General features: G+C 41.0%; 1 protein-coding gene across 1 annotated transcript; it reads right to left on the bottom strand.

Annotated features, from left to right (window-relative positions):
* Position 1: 1 nt before the first annotated feature.
* bmp3 (bone morphogenetic protein 3) lies at positions 2 to 8,882 on the bottom strand. The gene is made up of 3 exons (XM_085426439.1): positions 8,131 to 8,882; positions 5,916 to 6,838; positions 2 to 2,982 (listed from the first exon to the last, which is right to left on the bottom strand). Exons 1-3 carry the CDS (start codon positions 8,405 to 8,407, stop codon positions 2,791 to 2,793), a joined length of 1,392 nt encoding a protein of 463 aa, XP_085282565.1. The 5' UTR covers positions 8,408 to 8,882; the 3' UTR covers positions 2 to 2,790.
* Positions 8,883 to 11,638: the final 2,756 nt, after the last annotated feature.

Here is an 11,638-nt window from a genome sequence, read left to right as displayed (position 1 = left end):
ATAGATTTTGTTCTTGCATACTTTTATTCATTTCTTTGAATGCTTTGGAAGGAGGGTCCGAGCTCAGAGGAGGGAGACCTTTAAACAGTTCACCACACTTTTAGTCAGTAGTGACAAATGTCCATCGCAGATATAAAGACCATCGACATTTCTGAGCTTCGGCCCCCCCTTTCCCAGACCACACCTTTACAAGATATGCAACATAGAGAAAATAAATAGATGCATGTTAAAGGCCTTTTCCATATACAAATATATTTTATGAAGCTTATTGTACAGGCATTTCTTTGTTTAACCTACAGCACAACATTTACACGAGAAGATGAAACAGTGAAGTAAAGGTCGATGCGCTGCGCTGTAGATGACTGCGCCGATTCATACTCGGAAAGTTGAGTCACAAATGCAGAAAAAGCAAGGATCCAGAAAGTGACGCGTCAGCAGTCGTCACATCTGCAAAGTTGTACTGGCACCAACGGAGGAAGCCACTTCATTCTATAACATGCATTTCTAAAAATCGTGTCGGCACAAAACGAGGAAGCACAAACTGTAAAACGTGTCAGTACAAAATATAGAAAGTTACACAATCTGCCCTCGGGTATTGACACAAAATAAATGTCTCTGGATTATCAAAATGGTTTGAAATACATTTGAGAATAAATTCCACAAAAGAATACGCGCTATGTTCACTCTGGAGCCTATTTTGTACCATAAGAAAAATACTCAGCTGCTTGCTTTGACTTGAGCTTCACGATGAATCAACTCGAACTTTTTGTGAAGCAGAAATCCACCCATTCAAAAAGGCACTTCTATCTCAAAGACGCATCATTGTAGTAGAGTGAGCTATATACAAAGGCAATGTACAAGTGTATAGAAAAAAAAAAACGCTGCTATAATTACGTCTACTTGCTCTGAATAAATATTTGGTTTTATGAACTGTGACAATAACGCACAACTCAAGGCAAGGTTACGACATGTTAACTGCTCCTCCAGGTGTGCCTGTTGTTTGTAGCTGATCTGACTCGAATAACACACCCTCTAATGATTTATGTAAAACCCACTCTGTAGAATAATACACAGTAATAATAATGACGGTCATATTGCTCAAAACGTGAATAACAGAAAGGACATAATAATGCACAGCTTGTTTTTGCTTCATCTCATTTTTTCTACTGCCACCACTGTACCCAGCTGATGCTAGTAGCTTGCACCAAGTACCACTTTTCTGTTTTTCCTGAAGCTGAAAAACAGCACAAAGGTGAAACTGAAATCCAAGTAAAAGTCAGAGTAGCGGTACCTTTCAATATCCTATACCTTCAAGAAGTTTTTTGGGGGGGGAAACAGGTAAAAAAGAAAAACTTGCATATGTATTTTTTCCTGTGAGAATAAAATTTTGGGAGGAGAGTATTTAAATGAATCATAAAAACTTAATTTGCTAAGTTTGGTAGCAGGCAGTTTACTGCAAATTGTGCTCAATTTAACACTGAAAAAAGTTCATTTTGACCTGATAGTTGGAGTGTTCATTTATTTTAAGCCATCTACCAATTTGTACGAATGAATGGCTTAAAGCTGTCAGCCCGTCCTAAAGCTCTTCCCCCCAAATGCCTACAGTGCAGCCCGACATGTTTCTGGTCCTCAGTAATACTGGTGTTTTCATGAAACGGATCAGAACGTAACTGAGTTTGAAGCGGAGCTTCGCAGAGAAGAAAAACGTCCCAGCAGAAGTTGCACCCCTGCAAAAATCCATCTTCTGCTGGGTTTTAAAGGCAGCCAAATTACTTTTTCAGAAATTTTATCCACCTCCACCTCCGAGACCTCACGCAACACTTTCCATCAGTTTCTAACAGAAGAGTATGTCAAAAACATATTTCTCCTTCAGCTGCCTCTCACTGAGCATTAATTTTTGCAGTTCTGGCCTCATGCTAACAAGTTAATCTGGCCTCACCTACGAGGTTTACTCATGAAGCTTTTTCATTTTCTTGGAGAAGCAAAACATGCCTCAGAATGTCCCTGTTAATGAGGAGACCATATGAATGTAGCTTACTCTTCCACCTATAATAAACTCTAAAAAAAATGTTGGTTCTGTACAACAACAGAGTTAAACATAAATATGTAAAGCAACCTAAAAGTCTACGTCACAATTCTGGCTTTGGAATCTAATATAACCCTTTATAGCAGCCAAGCCAAAAAATGATACAATAAATTCTCGTATGGTGAATAACACAGTGATAGTACAGACATAAATACTTACACATAGTAACAAAAACCATGCAAATGCGAGCAGAGGTGACCTGGAGGTGACAACTTCAAGCTGTGAAGGAGAGAAAGATGAGTACAACCACCTCGCCCTTCCACGGGCACCAGCTGAAATGAAGATCTTTTTGGTTTTTCCTGAAAAGTGAATATTTTCCTTCAGTTTTTGTCTCTTTTATGCCTCAGCTGGTGTTTGTATGCCTTGATAGTGGGTTTATGATCGCATCCACCCTGCCGTCGCCCAACTGATAACTGAGCAGCGATGATAAATACGTTTAAAATACAACTTTTACTAGGATAACTCACGTGATCCATTTCTTCCCACTGACAGTCACATCGTCACCTGGAACAACAGGCGGTGCTCTCCTCCAGTGCAAAAGGGAAGTTGTATTCACTTGATATTTGTATCTGAGTGAGTGTATGACTGCAGGAACAGGAGAAGAGACCGTCTTTATGGCTGTATGTGGGTTTTTTTGTTTGTTTGTTTTTTACTTCTCTTTATGACACGAGGTGTGTGCGATGAGGCCTGGGAGGAAAAAGAAACTATCTACAGGCGCAGGAATCTACTGTCATGTTGGGGTAGACTTTCAGCACCACATTCTTGTCCTCGTCAAAGAAAAGGATGCTGAGGGAAGACATTTTCTCGGGGACACAGCACGGCTCAGGGATGCCTGGGATGACGCCCACCGCCCGCACTATGCTCTGGATGGTGGCGTGGTTAGATGGCTTCAGAGCCTTAAAAAAAAGAGCAAATAAATGTCATTTTAAAGTAAAAGTTAAACAGTTATGAACTTTTGATGAGCCAACAGGACATGTTTCTAACAAGCTGGGCCTTGTTTTCCAGAGTCACAGAAACCCAGAGTGATAGCAAATATTCACACGTACATTTATTTTTCCTTCTACCGAACATATTTGAAAGCAGAAAAAAGACATTCGAAACGTCCCCAAATGTATAACCAATTCAACAATATCAAACTTTACTTGTTGCTGAAGTTCTGCACATGTAGTTTTCCTATTTGCCATTTAAGATCATATATAATCTTATTTGTCAAGGGCATAGCAATATTATTCAGTGCAACTAGCATGCAGCATTGGCCGAAGGGTCTGTGGGTCTGAATTTAAGTTCTACACGCCCAGCAGTTCACCTGCACAGCTGCTTCATTCTCAACAGGAACTAGTAAGCGATAGAAGTCTTCCCACACCACTCCACAGGAAAAAAAAGTGCACCCTTTTAATCATGGCTATTTAGAAGCTTCTAAAACTTCAACCTGACAAACGAGACAACGTTTTCTGCACAGGCTGAGCAGAAAAGCTGCAGGAGAGGGAGGCGGCTGCCTTAAAAGCCCTAGGCTCTACTTCTGGGACTAATTACCTCCGACTACAAAGACCTGTGACTCCGACTTAATGAATTAAGTGGATGTAGCTCGTGCATTCCGGCCATGTTTAAAATACCTGCGTGGTTATCTTATCACCGGTGCCACGAGCTAAAAGGGAAGTTGATGTTTAACATCAGGCAGATGTTTTTTGTGTCTCTCACTTATTTCCATCTTCTGTGTAAAGGCTTAACGTTATCCTCTGTAGATACTTCATTCAAGATACTTGTTGGTTTGTTTTAGGTAATAACATTTTTATTGAATTTTGATGAGGAGGTCAACCAGCTGTTTATGAGGACGCCGGTTTTCTTACTAAGCATGTTAGATGACATCTGTAGCTTCACTATTACTGCAGGTTTAATATAGTAGGACTGCTTGGGCTAAATCTAGATTTACATCTGATGTGCATCTTTAAAGACAAAGATACAATCTGAAGATAAAAGCATGAAGAACTATCTGCACAACTACTGTAACTACTTTAACCCTGCTGTTGAAGATCAAAGCCAATGACATAAGGCTTGCCACTGTTGCCTGTTATATAAAACAGAAAGATAGCAGGGACCCCTGAGGTTGATTTTCCCCATGTTAAATTAATGCAAAGCAGTAAAGAGACTGCTATCTGAATGTAGCCCGTCCTATTTACATAATGTATACCATACTGCAAAAAAAAAAAAAAAGTTAAAGACTAATGTCTGCAGTCTTTAGTTACAGAGCCAAACAATTCTTACAGGGGTCGCCAAGCCAAGCCAATAATGTACACTGCTGGTATAGAAACTGATGGCTCTAACTTTCAACTATTCTTATCATTTGCTTATGCAGACATGACTGTCATTTAGGACTGCGTCATAAGGAATCATTAATAATCACCATGTAAAGAAATGGTTTTCAAAAAAGTTACTCTGGAAAAACAGAAGCTACTGGATTTAACTTTAGCTTAAAAGTATGGGGACGACCACCTAATGGGCTTCACTATTGTCAGGCAGCCAGAGCGGAGGCCATAAGGATTTCTGCAAGTACGGAGATGGTTAAATGTTCTTTCCTTCCACAAATTCTGCTTGGATAGACAAATTATTTGCTTTTCATTATAGCAACTAAATAGACATCATCCTTTCAGAACCATTAGTAAATTCACTCTGAGACTTGCAAATGATAAAGTTGTAAAGATGGGCTGCTGGTGCTAGCATTGCTAACGTTAACCTCACACAGCACATGAATCTAGGGCAAAATACCACGCGTATTTCTGCAGTATTTAAAATATGATAAGATTGCAGTGAGAGTGGTTTCTAGTGGCTCTTAAATATTAGAAAATTGCCAGTTGTTTAAATGAGAGAAAAATAGCCCAGGTGACCAACACTTAAACATTCAAAACTGAGACAGTATAACGGATGAGGTTAAGCATTAGCCACATATTTATTGTAGCTATGTTAAAGAGACATTTGTTAATCCCATTCTTTTCATAATGAAAATAGATTTTAAATCTGTGAACTGTAGAGACAGGAAGTTCAGTTAATTAGCAGTCTGGCTAGCAGTGCAGCCTAGCATTGGCCGATACTGAATGACACCCGGCTTCCATGGTTACGTGTCAGTGACTCTGACACAAAATGTATAACTACAAATTTTTTAAATATCTATATACTGCAGAACTATGTTGCTTTGCTAAGCTATCACAATTTTCCATTACAGACAGAAATAAATGTGCTATCGCTGTTTTTTGTACTTACGTAGCAGTTGGTCTGATTTGTTTTCTCCAATTTAATCAGCTAGCAGATTATTCACCATCTTTAATGGCCATACTTTATTGCCTCGGACCACCCTTTGGTTCTTTGCCCATGTAGAGGATATAAAGAGTTCTGCTCCTGCAGATCACCTGTAAGTTGCCTAAACTGCTTTCATAAAACTTTTATCTGCACTATTAATATCAAAACCGAACAAAAACTAAATTTAACAAAAAAACCCATTGGTTTTTGGTTTATTTATAATCTTCAGTTGTGAAAAAACAAAAACAGGTTCCCAGATGTATTGTCTAGAGAGTATTGAATTAGTGCTACCATTTTAGGCTGTGATCACTTTAAAAAGAAAAAATTCCATCTTTAACCAGCTCTCACAAGTGACCCATCTATAATGACGAAGTCTACCAAAGATCAGCTTTCCCTCTTCATATAGCTAATTGGTAGAAATACTATAATTGCCACCGTACTGAGCTTTACCTTCTCTAACCCACTAATTTTTTGCTTTGGCACCTTTAGTACTGTCTAAAAGCACTATAGTGTGGCGCTACCGGGCTTTGAATCTCACCTTTGGCATGGGGAACTGGCAGGACCCTGAGCAATAATAGGCATCAAACGACTTGGGCGATATAATCCATTCGCTCCATCCAATGTCGGCAAAGTCAACTTTCAGGTATCTCCGAGCGCAGTTCCTAGGCTCGTTCCACTGCTTCTTTCGCGCCTTTTTAATCGTCTGCTCATCAAACTGTAGCAAGGGCATCTTATGCCGCTGATTCTTGCGTGTCTTTTTACGCGGCCGGCGTGCCTGTTTGTTTTCAAATGGTTCGTAGGGAGTTGTCTCGTCCCAGCTGGTCGTCTCATATGGGTACTCGGGACCAGGAAGTTCATTATTTTGCAAAGGTAGGAGAACATTCACTGAGCGCCTGTGTCTGGGCTGCGGCTGTCCTTCGGTGTCGTTTTGCTCTTGTAGTCCCACTTTATGGAAGCCGTGTGAAATGGAGCCCTCACCTCTCACTGAGTGGGGCCTCTGGAGAGTAGCTACCACACTTTCAGGCTCTGAAATGGCAGAGTCATTGGCATAGACCAGGATGTAGGGTGAGCGGTCTGACAGGAGCTTCTTCCACGGCTGGGAACCTTGTGAAGCCACTTCAATCCCAATAAGCAGCTCGTCGTGGTGTTTGGCCTGGTTGACCACACGAGTTATGTCCTTCCACTGCCAAGATATGAAGTCCCTGTAGAGGGTGGACACATTGATCCGAAAATGTCCAAGAGTCCTCATCTTGTTATCCACAGATGCAAAGCTCCAGATGACCATGTGGATGTGGCTGTGCCTCCTGGGACCATGGCGAGCGCAGCTTTTGGACCTGGAGCAGCCCTGGGTGCTGTTCTGAAGGTCTCCAATGTAATAATGAAGAGTAGCTGACAGGATGTCTTCTGATTTGGTGAGGGAGGTGAGGTTGAAAATCTGCAGCTGTTTCTTGTTTATAGTACCTGTGCATATAATGAGTAATATCATGAACAGAGTGCAACACGGTTCACATCATTTCAAAACTGACCATGGCCTTTCCTAAACTTTACTGCTAGTAATAATAATTTATATGTTTGTATTTCCTCTTTTTAGTCCAGCGTTTTCATCATCGGGCTTATGTTGTGCACTTTTTTTGCTCAGGTCATGAAACAGTTGTTCACCCTAATGCAATAGAATTATTTTGGGATTTTAAAAAACGTATTAAAAAAATCATTAATTACAAAATATTTTTAAAGATCGGCAGGACACAGGACAATTCACCCAAGCTTTAACAGGCTTTCATTTTGAGGATTGCTTCAATCAAAAAGAAAATTGTCACAGTAAAAAGGAAAAACAGACCAGTACTTTAGAAGGTTTCTTTAACATTTTAAACATGTCATTGCTTGCAACAGCATAGCAGAAACTCCCACTTATCTCCACTGCTTTGGGATAAAAGCAGAAATTTCAAGCAAAAACCAAAAACTCCTGCATGGCCAAATTCTTCTGAGGATCAATCGTGAAATATGTTTGTGATTTGGGTGAACCTGCCCTTTAATGCTATACCATACAGCAGCCGGGCGACAGGAGGCAGTGTAATCTAACAAAGTTTAACCCTAAGTGGCAACTGGTCGCCCCATGGTCCGAGTGATAATAACACAGCGAAGTGTAAACACTTGAGGGTTTATTGGATTAAAGTTACTATAAATGAACCTGAAGAAGAGGGGAAAAAAAGCTCCAGCTGAAAGGACATTAGCGCTCGCTGCAGTGGAAACTCAAACGCTGCTACAGCTCAGGCAGTCTGGGCAGCTGCCAGATGCTGGCTCGAGAGAAAATTTATCAAGACTATCTGACAGTAAAATCTGAAGGTGTGAACAGTTGTGCGGCCAAGCTATGTTAAATTGCATGCCACCATCTGATGCGAATCTTTTACTCTTACTGGCAAAAGGAATGCGTAACAGGTTGTTCACATTTCCATTACTGGATCAACAGGTGTATTTCTTTTTCAGCTCCGCACACATGAACGGCATCGGTCTTAACGAATTTTACATTATGCTCTATAAAATAAGACTTACTCAATATTATAGATGTTCTTTCTACTTTAAGTTTTTCATCTATAGATGGAAAAAATGTGCCGATTTGCATTTTTACTATGCAGGTGATTCAAGCTGATTGAGGCAAAATGGAAACATATAACATCAAAAAGGCATGCCGGTCACTGACTTCTATGCTGGTAGAAGTCGGTGTTCTTAATATACATAAAACATTTGATACGTACCCCAATGCGCTTTGAAACTACGAACAGTGTTGCCGTCCTTGAAGGGAAATCCAGCGCTGTTGTACTTCGCGTAAAGCATCTGCATGTGCTCCGTCATCGTATCCTGTAAAAGCGCATCCCGGTCTTCTTTTGTCGCGTATTTTTTATCCACCGAATGCGTAAAATCCACCTTTAGTCTCTCGGGGATATTGTCCGTTTTCAGCATCGCGCACAATCCAACGCACAAATAACTCCATCCGTAAAGCAGCACGATCACAAATCGAGAGTAGAGTGCCATGTTCGAGGCAAAGGAAACGTAGCAAACGAAAAAATAACAGCTGTGGAAAAACTAACACGTTTCCGAAAGTGGCCCCTATCTCCAGAAACACATACCATCACCTGAGTCCTCTGCAAGAAAATGACACCATCACCTTTGACACCGGTCACAACAAGAGAGGAAGATGCGTTATCCAAGTTGTCTCTACTTTTGATAAGTTGCAGGTCTAAATGTGTTTGAGTCAGTAAATTAAGTCAGTAAAAAGATAAAAATAATAATGATAAAAAGGTTCCGGCGCGCAGGATGAGGTGTGAGAAAGCAGAAGGAGAAAAACTGCGCCTCTCCGACTCTAAGCTGATTTCAGGTCCAGCAGTCAACCGTCCCTCAGTCTCAGCTTTCATTGAAGGTAAAGCATGTTGTGCTTGGTATTATAGGGCTTGTGGGACCAGCTGGGTATTCCTCTCTCCTTTCTCTCACACACACACACACACTGCGCACACACACGTACACATGCTCACCCTCAGAGAGAGAGAGAGGGGGGGGGGGGGGGGGGAGAGAGAGAGAGAGAGAGTTTCCTGTTCAAAATACTTCTACGCACATTCAGCCTGGGGACAAATTATCTCGAATTATCTCGTTATCAAGAGCCGAAGGGGGCGTGTTTTGTCGGTTGACTCGAGACGGAGAGCGTGAAAATATTTTACTAAACGACATTCCAGAGGTTTATTGAACTGATTTCAACACCTAAACTGCTGCCAGAGAACAGCCCCTCCGTGCGCAATTTCTACTCCGCAGAGCTGCGCGTCCGGGCCGCGCTGCTGAATGAAGCGGCTTATTGTCGGCATTAAAGGCTTTCTTCCCTACTTAGTTTAGTTCAATGGAGTTAAGCACACACATCCTGTACCATCACAGTCCGATCCGGATGCATACTGTTCCCCGCCTTCCCCCCCAAACAGCCATCAGGCGGGGTTTGAACACCCCACCCAGTCGGCCTGCAGTCCCCCCCACCACTGGTCCTCTTTCAGGGGCACTCGGGAGGAAATGATTAGGGCATTTCCCCGCCCTTGGACATCTGATGGCAATAATATTAGCATGCCATGTCTTTCATAGCAGTCAACAGGCTGAATGACTTTAACGTCTTCAGCTGCTACCAGATAAGCAAGAAGCATCAGGAGAGGAGCGTGAAGGCTCTGCCTTCCATTCTACTTTTGGAAACTCTAGGAACCACAAGCAGGCCTGCACTCAGAGAGCAAAGTGCTCTATTGGGATATGAGATAATATGAGGTCTTTAAGATATGACGGGGCCTGATCATTTAGCACTTTGTAAGTTGGATGTTGGACAACTCTGGATTTAACTGTAAGCCAGAGTTAAAACCAGTCCCTAAAGTGGACAGTGATTAAGAGTAGTACTGCCCTCAGTAATAAAACAGTTGTCAAAGGAAAAGAAAACTTATTCAAGTAAAGGAACTTACAAATGGTCAAATTCAACATGTATGTCCGTGACTGTTGAACTGGTGAGTTTTAACAACGGTGCCCGTGGTATTTAACTATCCAATGAAAAACCAATTAATTGACTCCTGTGCTGAAAGACACTTCAAAAAAACCATGACTTTATAGATTGAAACAAATGTTCCAACAACACTTCAGCTATAATATTTAGTTTAAATCTTCTATTTTTTTTATGTTAACACCCGAAGTCAGTTCTGAAAATAAAGCCAACATGAAGTGTCAGAAACTGCAGTTCCACTTGTGGCCACTTGAGACTGGCCCCAAAAGTGAGTCAATCTCGTATATTTGTATAACATTCCCAAATCTATAGCATTAAAACAGATGTTTTGAACCTGGTTTTGGTCTCGATAGTTTCACCCTTCATTAAAAATTGTACAGAAAGGCTTTTAGGTATAACAACACAGGCGGCTCCAATCAGCAGAAGTCTGCTAGGCCACACCTCTGCTAATTAGACATTTTTATTGGGTTTGTATTTTTGGACAGGTGACATCCTTCTCAAGTTAGCGCATTCAAAAACTTGGGTGTCTACGCTGCCCACTCGCCCATCCAACGGGTGACAACAATAACCCATCAGCCTTTTTGGCTGAGGGGTAAAAAGTGGTTGTGTGTTTGAAAGTGAAAGCGCTGTAATTTAGCTTAGGATTTAATTTGGAATTTATTTTTGCATGTCGGCAGCTATCACTAGATTCACAAGGTTATTGTAATATCTGCATGCCAATATTAATCTATTAATCATAAGGTTGTACGTAATCAGATGTCAAACACAATAATCTATGAGTGAAAACTACACAAAAAGACAAACTGAGGTGAAACTGAGCTTGTTTCATAGAAAAGACTGAATCGTGCCTCTGCTGCAGTCTGAATCCACCACTTTGACTCAAGTTGTGCATATTAGACCTCAGACCTCTAACTAATGTTTTAACATTAGGGGTTTTAACGCTTCAGTTAAAACCCCAACAGCTTAAAAGCCCAATAAAGGAAATGAAGGGGAATATTACTGTTTAACCTGGACTTTATTGTGAAATCATCCCTGTTTGCAGACACATGATCTGGGTGGATTCCAGTAATCATTTTAAATGCTGTTTTCTACAGAGGTAAGGCATTCAAAGAACAACCAATGCATTTCAGATGCAGTGCACTTGTTTGCCTGTTTGTTTTAGATGGCCTTTTCCCCGTCTTGTGCACATCTGCTGTTTTCATTGGAAGGTATTTGGAATGACTGATGCAACTTTCAGGGTGGGAGAGAGAATAAAGCAGCCAGTTCCATCGCCATTACCTGGCCACATAAATGAGCCGTGGCCTGTAAGCCTAAACAGCTGTAGATGAGGGTGAAGTGTTCATTTGCTGCCTGACTTCTCATTTCCAAACACAATTACAAAAAAATCTCCAAACTGAAAACAGAAAAAACAACAACAAATAACCAAGTAGTGAGACAGGCAGGTGGAAGGTTTCTCAATTACAACACGCGCTGCACTCAGGTTAAATATGCTGTTCAACAAGGCAGTCAACAGAGAAACCAGGTCTGAATATACTTCTGCTACTTAGGTTGTAGTTTCAGCAAGAAACAAAGAAACAGTTTAAGATCAGTTTACACACCAGCAACCACAAATAGATGATAAAAAAAAATACATAAAACTGCACGAAAACATGTTAAAGACTGAAAATAGGCATATCCTACATTCCCATCTGTGTCACTTTTATAACTCCATCAGACTTTTCACCAGCTTTGCTCACGATAACCACAAA

This window comes from Rhamphochromis longiceps, linkage group LG12, assembly GCF_057381845.1.
Source record: "Rhamphochromis longiceps isolate RC_006_pf linkage group LG12, R_longiceps_female_GT1.1, whole genome shotgun sequence".
Taxonomy (NCBI): domain Eukaryota; kingdom Metazoa; phylum Chordata; class Actinopteri; order Cichliformes; family Cichlidae; genus Rhamphochromis; species Rhamphochromis longiceps.
Note: the sequence above shows the minus strand (reverse complement) of the source record. Positions and strands in the feature narration are given on the sequence as shown.

Excerpts from the sequence above, each read along its gene's own strand:
- bmp3 (XM_085426439.1), bottom strand. The coding sequence starts at position 8,407 with ATGGCACTCTACTCTCGATTTGTGATCGTGCTGCTTTACGGATGGAGT. Across the intron at positions 6,839-8,130 it reads TAGTTTCAAAGCGCATTGGG|GTACTATAAACAAGAAACAG; the intron begins GTACGTATCAAA and ends TTATATGCACAG. Across the intron at positions 2,983-5,915 it reads GCCAGTTCCCCATGCCAAAG|GCTCTGAAGCCATCTAACCA; the intron begins GTGAGATTCAAA and ends CTTTTTTTTAAG.